The sequence below is a fragment of the Lacerta agilis genome, chromosome 7 (genome assembly GCF_009819535.1).
Source record: "Lacerta agilis isolate rLacAgi1 chromosome 7, rLacAgi1.pri, whole genome shotgun sequence".
In the NCBI taxonomy this organism is placed as follows: Eukaryota; Metazoa; Chordata; class Lepidosauria; order Squamata; family Lacertidae; genus Lacerta; species Lacerta agilis.
In genome coordinates this window covers 84796919-84811930 of record NC_046318.1, presented here as the reverse complement: position 1 = coordinate 84811930, position 15012 = coordinate 84796919, and the positions used below count along the sequence as shown (strand labels likewise).

At 47.4% G+C, this 15012-nt stretch overlaps 1 protein-coding gene across 1 annotated transcript; it reads right to left on the bottom strand.

Annotated features, from left to right (window-relative positions):
* Positions 1-3063: 3063 nt before the first annotated feature.
* MFSD3 (major facilitator superfamily domain containing 3) lies at positions 3064-12485 on the bottom strand. The gene is made up of 6 exons (XM_033155976.1): positions 12412-12485; positions 8446-9145; positions 6974-7121; positions 5832-5938; positions 4872-4981; positions 3064-3511 (listed from the first exon to the last, which is right to left on the bottom strand). The coding sequence occupies exons 2-6, from the start codon at positions 9122-9124 to the stop codon at positions 3344-3346; spliced, it is 1212 nt and encodes a 403-aa protein (XP_033011867.1). The 5' UTR covers positions 9125-9145; positions 12412-12485; the 3' UTR covers positions 3064-3343.
* Positions 12486-15012: the final 2527 nt, after the last annotated feature.

Here is a 15012-nt window from a genome sequence, read left to right as displayed (position 1 = left end):
GCCCGCCCGCCCGCCAGCTGCTACTACGACCGAAGCCGCCGAGCCTTCGGGCCGCGCTCCCCCCGCCCAGCAGCGCTCCGATTGGCTGCGCCCGGAGAGGGGGGCGTGTCCACGCCTCGGCGTCCTATGGGGAGGAGCCTCGCGGGAGTGGGCCGATGAAGCTCCGCCCCCTGCACGCGACGTCATGACCCCACGGGGGGGGGTTGAGCTTCGGCGCCGGCGGAGCGCGGAGGACTAGCGCCTTGGAAACCAGGGTTTGAGTAAACCCGTTAGAATTAGGGGGGGGGAAGTGTAACAATTGGGGAAAACAACAAAAAGTAAGATGTAATTGGGAAAGATAGGGTATAAAAACGGTAAGAATATAAAATATATTTTAGTTGAAGGGTTTTAAAATTAAGGAATCAAAATAAGCAGAAGTAGAAAAGACTTAAAGAACCAGAAGAGGAGGTTGGGGGAAGCCAAGGGAGGGGGTGGCGGGAGATTTGGATCTGTGAATTTTCATTGTGTTCATGGTGGTTTTGTTGAATATAAAATTGTAAAACCCAATAAAACTTTTTTAAAAAGAAAACAGCTGGGTTCGAATTATGATTATTGTGATTATTATCAGTGCTTTTTTCCCTAAAAATAATAATAATAGGGGTATACTCTCATTTTGACTCAAGAAAATCACCATGTTATAGTTCAAATTAGGGAAAATATATACAGTAAATGGGCAAAAGTACAAAGATTCACAAAATGTTTAGGGGTATGTGTACCCCTGCATCCCCCCCCTCCCAGAAAAAGGCACCGGTTATTATTTAATGGTCAGCGTTGGCAGACCGGATGCTCCCAGTGGGAAGCACCTTTTTGGCGGCAGCTCCCACTCAGAAATGGGGAGCAAGATGATTTCTTCACTCGTTCACTTCTCACCATTGACACACCCCTCAACTGAGCAGAGCTGTGCGGAAAAGAAAAGGCACTATAATAACAATAATAATAAAGATGATGGTGATGTTGATAATACGGGACGCGGGTGGTGCTGTGGTCTAAACCACTGAGCCTAGAGCTTGCCGATCAGAAGGTCGGCGGTTTGAATCCCCGTGACGGGGTGAGCTCCTGTTGCTCGGTCCCTACTCCTGCCAACCTAGCAGTTTGAAAGCACGTCAAAGTGCAAGTAGATAAATAGGTACCACTCCAGCGGGAAGGTAAACGGTGTTTACGCGCGCTGCTCTGGTTCACCTCTGCCAGCAACGCGAGATGAGCACCGCAACCCCAGAGTCGGACACGACTGGACCTAATGGTCAGGGGTCCCTTTACCTTTACCTTTTAATGTTGATAATTATAATGATAATTTCGCAAGCCTACTTTAGAACATCCGAAAGTTGGACTACCAAATGAGATTAGAACGACCTGAACTCTCTGAAGCGGCTGCGTAGGTTTGGGTGAACAGGAACGCTTTGAGCCAGTGGCATTCTGGCAGGTGGAGGAAACCTCGTTGCTCCTACAGCCGTTTGGAAACGGACTGCTTTTAATTATAGGGCTGATGCCGCGCTGTTCCTATTGTAATTATCTGTCTGGTTTTAATGGAGCATATGTGTGTGTGTAAAATGGCTTTTAAATTATCGTTTTCCCCTGTATTTTAAGCAGTTCTTATCTTTCAGCCACCTTGAGTCAGGGAAAAAGTCAGGTATATAATAACATTAACAATAATAATAATCACACAAGATTATTATTAATCTGAGCCCTCTCTCCTCTGTGGCTTCCAGCAACTGCTACTTAGAAGAGTTTCCTTCTCTGACTGTGGAGGCAGAGCGGAATCATTGCGACTAGTAGCCATCCATAGCCCCTCTCCTCTTTCAGGCCCTCCAGCCTCATCAACTGGATCACCTCTGCCTATACGCTTCTGTTCTTTCGTATGCTTAGAAATCATAGAATTGTAGAGCTGGAAGGGACCCATGAGGGTCATCTAGTCCAACCCCCTGCAATGCAGGAATCTTTTGCCCAACATGGGGCTTGAACCCACAACCCTGAGAAGACGAGTCTTGTGCTCTACTGAATGAGCTGTCCTTGCCAGCAATGCTATCTTCCATAATGGTTTCTGCCAGGATGCCCTCTGAATTCCCCCCCCCCCTTTTTAAATGATGTTACTTTCTTGTCCTCAAGTTCAGGGTCAACCTAATGGTTTTTGTTAGCAGACCAGCAGTTTCATGTATGAGTTCTTAAAAACCTCTAGAGTGGATGCCATCTGGACTAGGTGATTTGTCCGCCAGTGAGTGGCCTCTCCTTTGTCCGCCAGTGAGTGGCCTCGGGTCTAGTTAGGCCTGTGAGTGGTCGCCCATTCACAGGCCTAACTAGACCCGAAAGGCTTCAGAGGTTGGCACACCGGGTGGTTCTGAGCAAACCATGCCCACCTTTCTGACTTGACATCCTATATGGCAGTTATGGGAAACTTGCAAGCCCTGGCTAAGTGGAAGAAGAGTCGGAAGCAGACTTTAAAGTGTTCCTGAATCCTCCTTTGCAGCGGTGGCTTGAATTCAAGACAGAAATGCAAAGGGGGTGGGGGGTGGGAATATTCCATTGCAGGCGCAACCTGAACTCAAGACACACCTGCAAATGAAGAACTGGAAGTGTACTTTGGAGTCTTTCCTCTGACATTTGGGTCACCTGGCGCTGTTGGTGACCATCAGGTGATTAACAGGTGGGGAGAGATGCTGTGCCACTCAAGAGGTCCAGCTTTTGGGTCCCCCGTTGAGGCATCTGGTTGGCCTCTGTGAGGACAGGATGCTGGACTAGGTAGGGTTTGGGCCTGATCCTGATCTCATGATGTCCCTTGGCATTATCCAGGACTCAGAGGGGCTTGCTGCTCCAGGACCCAAGCAAAGCTGGGTTCAAGAAGCCATCTACCTTGCATCCCAACCCTAGGAGCATTTCCTCAGAAGTAAATCCAACTGTGTGTTTTTTTTATTTTAAAAAAGTTTATTTATTTGCTCTCACACCCTGCTGCAGACAGCGATCCCGCCCTCCTTCACTTCTCCGTCGCCGACAATGAACATTGAAGCATTAACTGACCTCAGGATTCGGTCTAAACACAATTCTTACTGGGGCCCAGTTTGTGTGTTTAGCCTGAACGAAGAATTGTGGACTTTCCCCGGCAAATAGAAGTAGAGTTCCTGAGGCTTTGAGGGAGGTCCTGGCCAAGTCAGCTCCCTCCATCTCTTCCCCCTCACAAAGGGCTGTGAGATCCCTGAGGAATCGTGGCTTACGGGGCTGAGGAGACCTGGAAATCCCCCTTGGCCGCCTCTGGCCCACAACGACCCTGCTTCCTGTCAGGTTCTCCTCTTCCTCCTCCTGGTGGCAGCAGCCATCACCTTCTGGAAGAAGACAGTATGTAGGCCACAGAGGTGCTGGAGAGGGCGAGGAAAACGCTAAAGGCCCCGACGAAGCCCAGCCAGTCCACCAGGCTGCCTGCCAGGCTGCTGAATACCAGTTTGCCCAGCACTTCCAGGGTGGCCAGCAGGGAGTAGTGAGTGGCCTGCGGAGGAAAGAGGGGCATCGTAAGGAGAGCAGGGGATCCAGGCCACAGAATTGTTCCCCTCCCCATTTATATTTGAGGAGAGCCTAAAGCAGGCATAGGCAAACTCGGCCCTCCAGATGTTTTTGGCCTACAACTCCCATGATCCCTAGCTAGGGATCATAGGAATTGTAGTCTCAAAACATCTGGAGGGCCGAGTTTGCCTATGCCTGGCCTAAAGGCTCATTTCCACACACCCCTCTTGAAGGCACAGCAAGGGAGGAGCAAATGTTAATTCATTTGTTCGTTTGTTCCTTACCCTTCACCCGAAGGTCCCAGGGCATTAAAACACAACCTTAAAGAAAAAAATTAAATGAATTGCCATCCTCTCCCTCCGCTCCCTGCTAAGAGTCAGCAGAGAAAGAAGGAAGAGTCCCTCCTTGAAGAAGGGAGAAGCAGAAGCCCCCCCCCACTTGGAGGGTGGGGAGGAAGAGACTCAAGGAGGCAGGGCCTTCTCAGCAGTGGCATATAATAATAATAATATAAGAAGAAGAAGAATTTATTATTTATACCCCGCCCACCTGGCTGGGTTTCCCCAGCCACTCTGGGCAGCTTCCAACAAAATATTAAAAACAACACAGCATCAAACATTAAAAACTTCCCTAAACAGGGCCGCCTTCAGTTGTCTTTTAAAAGTAAAATAGTTGGCAGTGGAGTTGTGGTCCCCCGCCCCTCCTTAAGGAAGCTAAGCCCGGCTCCTTCCCTGCTAGACTTTGCATGTCAGGGCTTCTTCCAGAGGCCTTTTCGGATCACCTGGCCGCTGCTTCTGCATGCAAAGCATGGGCTCTCAGGATTCATGTCTGGCACAGTTTCGCCTATGAGGTTCCTCAGCCCTGAACTAGAAGGTGGTTAAGGCTAGAGATAGAATCCTAGAGTTGGAAGAGACCACAAGGGCCATCCAGTCCAACCCCCTGCCATGCAGGAAACACCATCAAAGCATTCCTGACAGGTGGCTGTCAAGCCTCCGCTTAAAGACCTCCAAAGAAGGAGACTCAGGATGGGAAGGCCTGGAAGAAAACTGGGGAAAATGGGGAGGGGACCAGGCCCCCCCACCCCCCACCCCAAAATTGAAAACAACTGTTTGATATGGTTTGAATATTCCACACACAAACATTTTTCTGGGGGGAAATGGGTTTGGGGGGAAACGGAAAAAGCCTGCCCCCCCCCCATTTTTCTAGGGTTATTTTCCAGGCCTTCTCATCTCCAGTTAAGACATTACTAGTTCATATTAAGTGAATTGGCTATTTAAAGAACCAAAGCAAACCAACACATGTTCTTTGGGCAAGGGGTGGGGAGCAGAACGTAGAGGCAAGAGTTCTACCTGTAGGCTCTCCTGGGCCTTTTGTGCACACTGCATCATTATGCTGAATGTTAAGGTGGTTACCAGGCCAGCGATGAAGTGCTGCAGGAAGATGCTCAGCAAAGCTGCCACTGGAGAGAGAGAGAGAGAGAGAGAGAGAGAGAGAGATCTGTTAGTCTAGAAGCAGCAAACAGGGGCAAGTGTCTGGCTGGCTTCCAAAAGCCCGAAGAAGGTGTGGGTTAAGGATTCAAGAGCTACAGTCTCTTTACCTGCTGCTGGGCCTGAACTCTTAAGGAACTCAAGAGTTTCCATTGCTTAGCAAAATTTTGGCCTTCCTGGTTGCAAGTCTGCATGTGCAAATTTGTGGAAGAAGAAGAAGAAGAAGAGTTTGGATTTGATATCCCGCTTTATCACTACCCGAAGGAGTCTCAAAGCGGCTAACATTCTCCTTTCCCTTCCTCCCCCACAACAAACACTCTGTGAGGTGAGTGGGGCTGAGAGACTTCAGAGAAGTGCAACTAGCCCAAGGTCACCCAGCAGCTGCATGTGGAGGAGTGGAGACACGAACCCGGTTCCCCAGATTATGAGTCTACCGCTCTTAACCACTATACCACACTGGCTCCAAATTTGTGGAAGGATGGTGAGAGAGGCTGCATCTAAGACAGGCTTCCTCAAACTAGGCCCTCCAGATGTTTTTGGCCTACAACTCCCATGATCCCTAGCTAGCAGGACCAGTGGTCAGGGACGATGGGGATTGTAGTCTCAAAACATCTGGAGGAAGCCTGATGTAACAGCATTCCCTCTGCACTGCCATTAGAAAAGGTCGTCCTCATTTAAGTCCCTCAAACTGCAAACTGCAAACACTCAGATTCAGGGTGGGGAGAATAAACCACAGTAAACACATTTGTGACTCTTGGATGAGATCCGAAGTGAGACTGAAGCAGGAGAAACAGCTGCTGTGTTGGGCCGCTTTCAGCTCACCTTCAAAGACTGATTTTTTGTCCTCATAGGCAACCAGCAGGAGTGTTTGGAAGACCAGGCTGAAGAAGCGGAATACCATCAAGGCCTTCAGCATAGAAAAGGGGTTCCTGGGGAGAACAAGGAACAAAGGAAAGTCAACAGGGATGGCAGAAACTCTCAGGAACAGCACAAGAAGAGGTTCATTGCAGGGCGGCAAGGACAGAGGCTGAAGTGAAAAGGCTATGAATCAAATGCAGAGAAGTCAGGCTGCCCTGGAGAGAAGACCCTGCCTTCAGCATCCTGGGGCACCTGTTCCATGCAGGGCAAAAGATGTGCTGCGGAAATGTTTGCTATTTCTAATTGAGTGCAGAGGAAGTCAAAGGATAATAGGTAGCAGGTGGGCGTGTTTTCAAAGGCATTTGCAAATGGCCATTCAACCCTCTGAGGATCCATAGCTAGTTTTTTGTTTTTGTAAAATGCTTCTGGTCCTTGAGGCAGCAAAAAGATACAGATTTTGCCAGAGGGCAAATCAGGCATTCCTGATTCTCTTTTCTCCCCACTTCTCAGTGTATGGCATTCTCATAATTCTGCATAAATGGGACAAAGCACGGCAGGAAGAAAGGGCCTGCTGGAAGTGAATCATAGAATCATAGAGTTGGAAGAAACCACAAGGGCCATCCAGTCCAACCCCCTGCCAAGCAGGAAACACCATCAAAGCATTCCTGACAGATGGCTGTCAAGCCTCCGCTTAAAGACCTCCAAAAGAGGAGACTCCACCACACTCCTTGGCAGCAAATTCCACTGTCAAACAGCTCTCACTGTCAGGAAGTTCTTCCTAATGTTTAGGTGGAATCTTCTTTCTTGTAGTTTGAATCCATTGCCCCGTGTCCGCTTCTCTGGAGCAGCAGAAAACAACCTTTCTCCCTCCTCTATATGACATCCTTTGATATATTTGAACATGGCTATCATATCCCCCCTTAACCTTCTCTTCTCCAGGCTAAACATACCCAGCTCCCTAAGCCGTTCCCCATAAGGCATCGTTTCCAGGCCTTGGACCATTTTGGTTGCCCTCCTCTGGACATGAAACGTTGTGCAGAGTAAGATGAAAAATCACATGGAGAATCCAGAGCATGAAACCCCATTTGAAGGCTGATGGCGCTTACCCCTGTTTTGACATCAGATAGCCTCCAAGTGAGGAGCCTATAATGGAGATGATCATGGCCACAATCCCATTCCAGAAGCCAAGCTCCTGTGGGGAAAAGGAATGGTCCAGGAGGAAGAGGGGAAACATGGATATCGCCCCTTGTTCACCTGCAAGGAGAATGAAGGTTCAGTTTCCAGCAAAGCCTGCCCTGAGCTGGGGAACCTCAGCTGCTGCAAATATTAGGAATAGGAATAACATTTACTATTACAGACAGCAACCACTTTGCGCAGGGACTCTATTCCTGGCCCCTACATGTGTCAGTGGGGCAAGCATAAGCCTGCCCACCTTGTTATGCCCCACCCCATTCTGCCCTCTCCCAGGTCCAAAATGATGCATGCGTTGGCGTTCACACGTCAATCAGACACATGTGTTGCAAGAATCACATGCAAAATGGTCGCTGCCTGCATGGGTGAATACAGCCTTTCAGATAGCTTGGGCTAGAATCATATAGGGCAGAGTTTTCCAAACTTTCCATGTTGGCGACATACTTTTTAGACATGCATCATTTCGCGCCACAGTAATTCAGTTTCACTAGCAAACCGGAGGTTAAACTAACCGCTTTCCAACCCCAGGAGGAGCGCGGGGAACGTTTGCGCGACATACCTACGCACTGCAGCAGACATGCTAATGTGTTGCGACACACCGTTCGGAAAGCTCTGATATAGGACTTTACAGGTCATAACCAGCACTTTGAATTGTGCTTGGAAACAGGCCAGTAGCCAGCAGAGGTGTGTCAGACACACAAGCTGTAGAGGCCTAACTGCCAGAGAAACTATCTCTGGGGGTGGGTCACAAGACGCAGGCTCACTCGGTTACTTAAAAAGCACATGACGTAAGACAGCCTCCTCGTGGCTGATGGGGGTTGCAGTCCAAAACATCTGGAGGTCACCAGGCTGGAGAAGGCGGCAGAGCTAAGAAGCTGAAGGTGCTTCAGAGGAGGTGCATTCAAAACTATAGTGTCCTCGCTCTCACCTCTCACACCTGAAACGGCACCAACTTGGAAGGTCTACATCAGGCACGTCCAACAGGCAGATCCTGATCTGCCAGTAGATCAATGGACGTCTGTGGTAGATCACTGGCTCCCCCCAAAGAAGCTCAACAACTTTGGCTCCCCTTAAAAAAAGCTCAATTTTTCCCCCTGCACCCCCCAAAATGGGGCTTTCCCCCTCCCTAAAAAAGCTCACCAACTTTGACCTGAACCCCGAAAAAGGGGGTAGATTGCTGCCAGTCTTTAACTCTGTAAGTAGATCGCAGTCTCTTGGGAGTTGGCCACCCCTGGTCTACATCATGTGACTTTGCTGAGCTGCACACAATACCCCCATGTTTACCCTCTCCCCAGTAGCCTGGACCCCTTTCCCAAAGACACACTAACGGATCAACATTTTGGCTCCCCAGCATGTTCTGTAGCTGCTAGTCTTTAGGAGGACTCACCCAACTTATAGAGGAGCACCAAACCAACAGTCCAAAGAGTGTCCGGCACCACGAGAAGCTCTTGGAGGAGGATCCAGGGGTTTAAGCTTCTGTACCTGACCCAACTGTGTTGAGGATCGAACCTCACTTTCAGTTTTAGGTTAGCATTCCAGGTGACTCCAATGGCCACAACGTAAACAAGGGCCAGGCCCACAAAGAGTGTCTGCCAGCCCAGATGATGGAGGAAAGTGAGCAGGCCCCCTCCTGCCAACGTGGAGCCCAGCTTGTAGGACACGACCTGGATGGTGTTGCCGTACCCAATCTCACGCTGCGTAAGCAGCTGGATGGCCACCGCGTCCACTGCAACGTCTTGGATGGAGGCGCAGAAGTTCATGAGCAGGAGGACGACGGCCACCGGGAAGAAGTTTGTCTCGGGGGCCATGAGGGAGCAGGCCAGGCAGGTCAGCACAAAGCCATACAGGGTGAACAGCAGCCATGACCTCTTGCTGAAGTACTGGTCCACCAGGGGTGCCCAGAGCACCTTGAGAACCCAGGGCACATAAAGCACCTTAGACAGGCTGATCTTGGTAAAGGAGAGGCCCAGCGTGCGGAAGTAGATAGGCAGCAGCCCAGACTGGAGCCCATATGGGATGCCTTGGACAAAATACAGCATTGCGAGTACAGCATACTTGGCGTTCATCCTTCAGGAGCTGCCATCCACCTGCAGGGAGCACAAGCAAAGATGGGCAGAGTTCGACAGGCTGGGGAAGGAGGGATCTGTACCTTCACATGCATCCAGGAGAAGTGTAGGTATTCAGGACCAGAGAGAGAGTTTGCCCACTGGTAGTTGTGGAAAGACCTCAGAGGCTAGACATGTTATACACAAATAATCAAAATGAGACGGCATGGATTTAGCTTTCTCTGCCCAGCATAATATTTTGCAAGTTATGGGCGCTGTTAGAGAGGCACAATGATTTTCCAGGTAGCATGACTTCACAGAATGGAATCGCCCTGGTAGATGAAAAACGGGACTTGAAAACGTTTATTGTTTTTATTTAAAAAAATACCTGCAAGCTGCCTCTGGCCAGTAACCTCCAGATTGCTAATGAAACTTCCTGAAACATAATAAAGTCACAACAACTTTATACATATATTTCAGAAAACCCGTAAGATCTCTTCTTGTATCTTAGCTTTTTGATTGGCTGAAGAAGCCAACACCCTCCCCCACGCTGCTCTCCTGTCATTGGTGGAAAATAAATTACAAAGGGTAATTTCAGTCTTATTATTATTGTTTTACTTCTGATATAATTGATTTCATACCCTTTAACATGGTAAGGTGAAAATTGGGTAACACTGCATTTTAATATTGCTTGTAACCTACCTAAAGGCTTTACTACAATCAACTGGTATATAAATTTTGTTAAATGAATAAAATAAGATTTGGGGTCTTTTTTTTACATATTCTTGTTTAGCTTTAAATGACACAATATGGTACTGGAATCGTTTTATTTTACCATGGGCTGTAAGCAGGAAAGGCATAACAGACCTGGTGGCTTTCACGTTGCCTACATAACCAACATAACCAATCTTCAATAAAAACCATTAATCATCTCCTGCCTACCTTCTCTGTTGGGCACAACAATGTATTCAAAACACCCACTTTTCCATGAGATTTTACATGTGCTCAGTCCTTAATGTATATAATTTTATCAGCAGTTAGCATTTAATCCTTAGAGTATGCTAATAGAATCTGATCAGAGTTTTACAATAGGATAGAGGTATATAAATTTATGGTGCTGGAGGAGACTCTTGAGAGTCCCATGGACTGCAAAAAGATCAAACATATCCATCCTTAAAGAAATCAGGCCTGAGTGCTCACTGGAAGGAAAGATCCTGAAGTTGAGGCTCCAATACTTTGGGCACTCATGAGAAGAGAAGACTCCCTGGAAAAGACCCTGATGTTGGGAAAGATGGAGGGCACAAGGAGAAGGGGACGACAGAGGATGAGATGGTTGGACAGTGTTCTCGAAGCAAGTAACATGAGTTTGGCCAAACTGCGGGAGGCAGTGGAGGATAGGGGTGCCTGGCGTGCTCTGGTCCATGGGGTCACGAAGAGTCGGACACGACTGAACGACTGAACAACAACAATATAAATTTATGCATGATATGGAGAAAATGGGTAGAGTTTTTCTCCCTTTCTCAAAATACTAGGAATGGTGGACCTCCCATAAAATTAAATGTTGAAAGATTCAGAAAGCATTTATTCATGCAGCGCACAGCTAAACTACGGAATTTGTTCCCACAAAAGATAGCGAAGACCACCAACTTGGATGGCTTTAAAAAGACAATTACACAAATTCATAGAGAAAACGGCAACCAGCGGCAACTAGCCACAAGGGCTATGCGCTGCTTCTGCTGTTAAAGGCAGTGTGTCTCTGAATAACAGCTGCTGGAAGCCTCAGGAGCAGAGCATGCTCTTGCATTCAGGTCCTGCTTGCAGGCCGGCTTCCCATATTGGGCATCTGGTTGGCCACTGTGAGAAGAGGATACTGGATACATTAGATCTTCTTATGCCTGTAACCTAGGAAGCTCCTTTCTAGCATATCAGAATATTTGTTTGACCAGCCCAGTGGAACTGGCACTGTTGCAGGTTCCACAAAACACCCGTTCCACGTTTGTAAGAACTTGATCTTTTAGTGTGGTGGCACCTACACTGTGGCACTCCCCAACCTATTGACATCAGGCAGGCTCCTTCACTGTACTCTTTTCGGTGCCTGCTAAAAACATTGTTTAGACAAGCCTACTCAGATGTTTAGAAAGTAGGTGCGAGTTTTTATTTGTTTTTAGTCTGCTGTCATTTTAGCTCTGTGAAAGTTTTAAAATATTGTTGTTAATTTTTACTTATTGAGAATTTAATTGCTTTACCTTTTTTTGTAAACCACTTTGAGGTTTGGCGGTTGTTTTACAATCAAGTGGTGTATTTTTATTTTTATTTTTAAATACATACCGGTACATACATACATACATACATACTGTCCTTTCTAACAGTCCTAGATGCTCAGGACCCTTTTTTAAACTGGGGTTGCCATATTTAGGAACTGTGCCTGCTAAAAACATTCTTGTTTAAACAAGCTTACCAAGACACTTAGAAATGCTGATATGTTTTTTAAACCCCCCCTCTTTTTTCAGGGGGGCATCAAGGGTAGCCAGCATGATGCCCTCCAAATGATGCCGGACTCCCTACTCATACCAGCCCCAGCCAAGCTGTAGTCCATCATCATCATCTGAGGTGCATCCCGTTGGCTCCCTGTGCTTCAAATTGTTTTAAACATCCTTTCAGTCCATTAGAAAGGACTCCCTTAACTATCTGCCATCATCAATCTGTCATCTTTTCTTTGCGTTGGAGTCCGGTGCTGGTGTACTTATTTATTCATATTCATTTCTTACGTCTCATTTTTAAAAATCTATTATGTGTTCTCATTTTGCATGTTTACGTTGTGAACTGCCCTGTGATCTTTGTGGTATGCAAATTTAATAAACAACAAAACTTAATAATTTTGTTATTTTGACTTTTTGTACCTTTTATGCCGTTGTTGTGTTTTTTTATTGTTTTAACCTTTTATCGTAAACCACTTTGAGGCACTGTTGTTTTGACAATTGTGCAGGGTATGAATTCAGAATAGCTGCATAAATGCTAACGAAGTTCGGGTTTGGGGGTTCTCCTGCCTGCCAAACATACACAGAAGCTCACAGGTCTGCATTGTGTCATCCCCCTACTCCCAAAAACGAAGCTTCCCCTGCCGCCCCTCCCTCCCTGGCAGCATCAGCAGCATCCCAGAGGCGAGTGGTCCAGCATCCCCTCCGTTGCCATAGCAACCCCTCCCCACCGGCCCTCCCTGCTCTTCCGCGCTTCGGCCGCCAGAGGGCGCCGCTGAGCCGCCCCTTTTCGCCCCCTCCCTCTCCTTCCCCGCCGCTCGCGGGACCCACATAAATGTCCAGCCGCTCCGCTCCGCGTTTCCACGGCGAACAGCGAGAGCGGAAACGCCGCCAACGCCGCCTCCCTCAGGGAAACGGAACAAGGCCCGGACCACGAGCGCAGGTACACTTCCGGTAAAGGAGAGAGAAAATGGGCAAGCGTTCCTTTCAGACCGGAAACGGCGCTCCGTCGGTGGGGCTTCGCGGCCCTTCTAGGTGGTGCCTCTCGGTTGACTTCGCTTGGCAAGGGGCCGCGACATTTCTCCCTAAAGGGCACAGTCTCTCCGAGACTTCCGGTTGTCGATTGAAAGCGGACTTTGGCACGGGATTAGAGTGGCGCCGTTCTATCCTTTTTACCTCTCTAGCGGTGCAGGATTCAACCCCAAAAAGCCGCTCCCCTCCACTGTCTCCCGAGACAGACGGATGCCAACAACGGCGTAGGCCCGCTCTGCTTTGGAGAGGCCGAGTTCGACCGAGTACCGGCAGTGTTCATAAGGACTTCATTGAAACTGTGTCCCCCTTGGCTCAGGGGACCATAGAGGTAGAAAACCTCAAGAAGAGGTCATCATCCCGTTTCAGCACTTACCAAGCTGCATCCAGCGCTGCCAATAAAGGGAACTATAGAGCAGCCTGGGTTTCTAGATGTTGCTGGACTACAACGCCCATCATTCCTAGCCACCTTGGCCAGTGGTAAGGGATGATGGGAATTGTAGTTCAAGGACATCTAGGGACCCAAGCTTGCTGTGTGTCCTTTATTGGCTGCCCTGCACCTTCAGTTGGGAGCCGGGAGCGCCTCCCCAGTTGCAATGGGATTCCAACCCCCCTTGGCTTGGAGGCAGTTGCAGGCTTGCACATGTGCCTTTTGTTATAAGAAAAAACTGCTCCTTTTCCCCTTATGGGGTACCAAGAGACTGAGCTCGTATAGAGTCCTTATGTAGATTCTGTATCGGTAGGAGAAAATAATAGAGGCTGTTCTAAGAAACTATACCTCCCCAAAAAGGGTCACAGCCTCGTAAGGAGGTCTGAGCCCACTTGGAGGAAACCGCAATTTTCTAGGTTCAACCTCGGTCGGGAAAATGACAGAGACCAACTCAGCATATAAGGAAAACAAGTTTGATCCTTTATTATAAAGAAAAAAACTGCAGCTGCAAGATCTCTGCCTCCCCTGTAGCTCAAGACCACCCCCAAAAACATCATACATACATCACAGAAGGAGGCAGTCTACAAAAGAAAACCTGTCTGCCAGGATATCTGCTAATGGTCACTGACTGCTTTTACCTGGGCATCCTGGCCGTTCTTTTGTGATGGCAAATACTCAGTTCCTGAACCCAGGTCACAGGCCCCCCCTATTCATACACAAATACACCCTTAAGACAGGATTTGTGATCAAAGAGGCAATGGGGAGGCTTTCCCATTTCCTTCCTCCTTGCAGAGAAACATTTAAGGTCAATTTGGGAGAGTCAAAATGGTTTCAGGATTGCTCTCCTGTACAATTTCAGACACGTGGTTTAAGTACTTATGTATGTGTTTGCCTTGTAAATTTATGAACATTTATGTATTTGAGTCCTTAAATTCTTATAACACTTTTTTCACAGAATGAGGTTGAGAGAAGTGCAATTCTGGCTGCCTCAGTGGGGGAGACGGGACGCAGTAGCACTCACTCATTCCATCCACCTTGCTGGGGGCCTACCTGCATCAGGCACCTGCCTGTGATCTGGGCCAGCTGATCATTACAGAAACCTGTATAGAAACCAGTGTGTGAGTTTTCCTCTTCCCTCCTTGTCCCTTTTACCTTGGGTGTTGTGGGTTTAATTGTAAGTCAGAGGATAGGGACTGTCTTGTTTTGATGGTATGGAAGCTGCCCTGGGAACCTTTTTGGCTATAGAGTGGGACTCAAATGCTCTAAATAAATAATACTACTATTAAATTCTTCACCTGATCAGTTCCTGCTCAAATAGATGGGAAGGCTGCATATAAACTTCTTTGTATATTTATTAAGGCAAATGTACAAAAAGGATGTGGGGGAATTGAGAGAGAAATCAGTGCTAAATTAAGACGGTCAGTTCACGATCAATTTTATAACAATGCAAGAATTCCTCAGCTTATTTAAAAATACGTTAAAGGCCCCTGCATACAATGAAATAGGTTTATTGCAGGTGAAGAGGTGGCAGCAGTCAAACATTTAAAGCATTATATTTCTAAATACCATATAAAAGCAAATCCTCACAATTCTTTTATGGAAGAGGATCTACCTATCAGTTCTTTAAGATCATGCTTGCTGACGCCAGTCCCTCCTGTGTGTCTCCCAATTGTATGTGCATGCTCTACCCTTAATCATGGGTCCTCCTTTTTATACATATTTTATTATTATCGTTATTTATGAATGGCACCCTGGAGGAAGGAGGGAAGGCATCCATTAACACACTTCAAGATTTGCAAAATATGTAGAACTCCAGATAATAAATAAAAATAATAAAAATTCTTAGAAGAAGACTGAACACTCTTCCTTGCGTTAAAAAAATATTTAAAAATCAGGAGAATTTTGTAAAAAAAAATCAAACATAAAAAGGAAGCTTTGCATACAACATTGGGAAAGGCTTGGAGATAAAAACA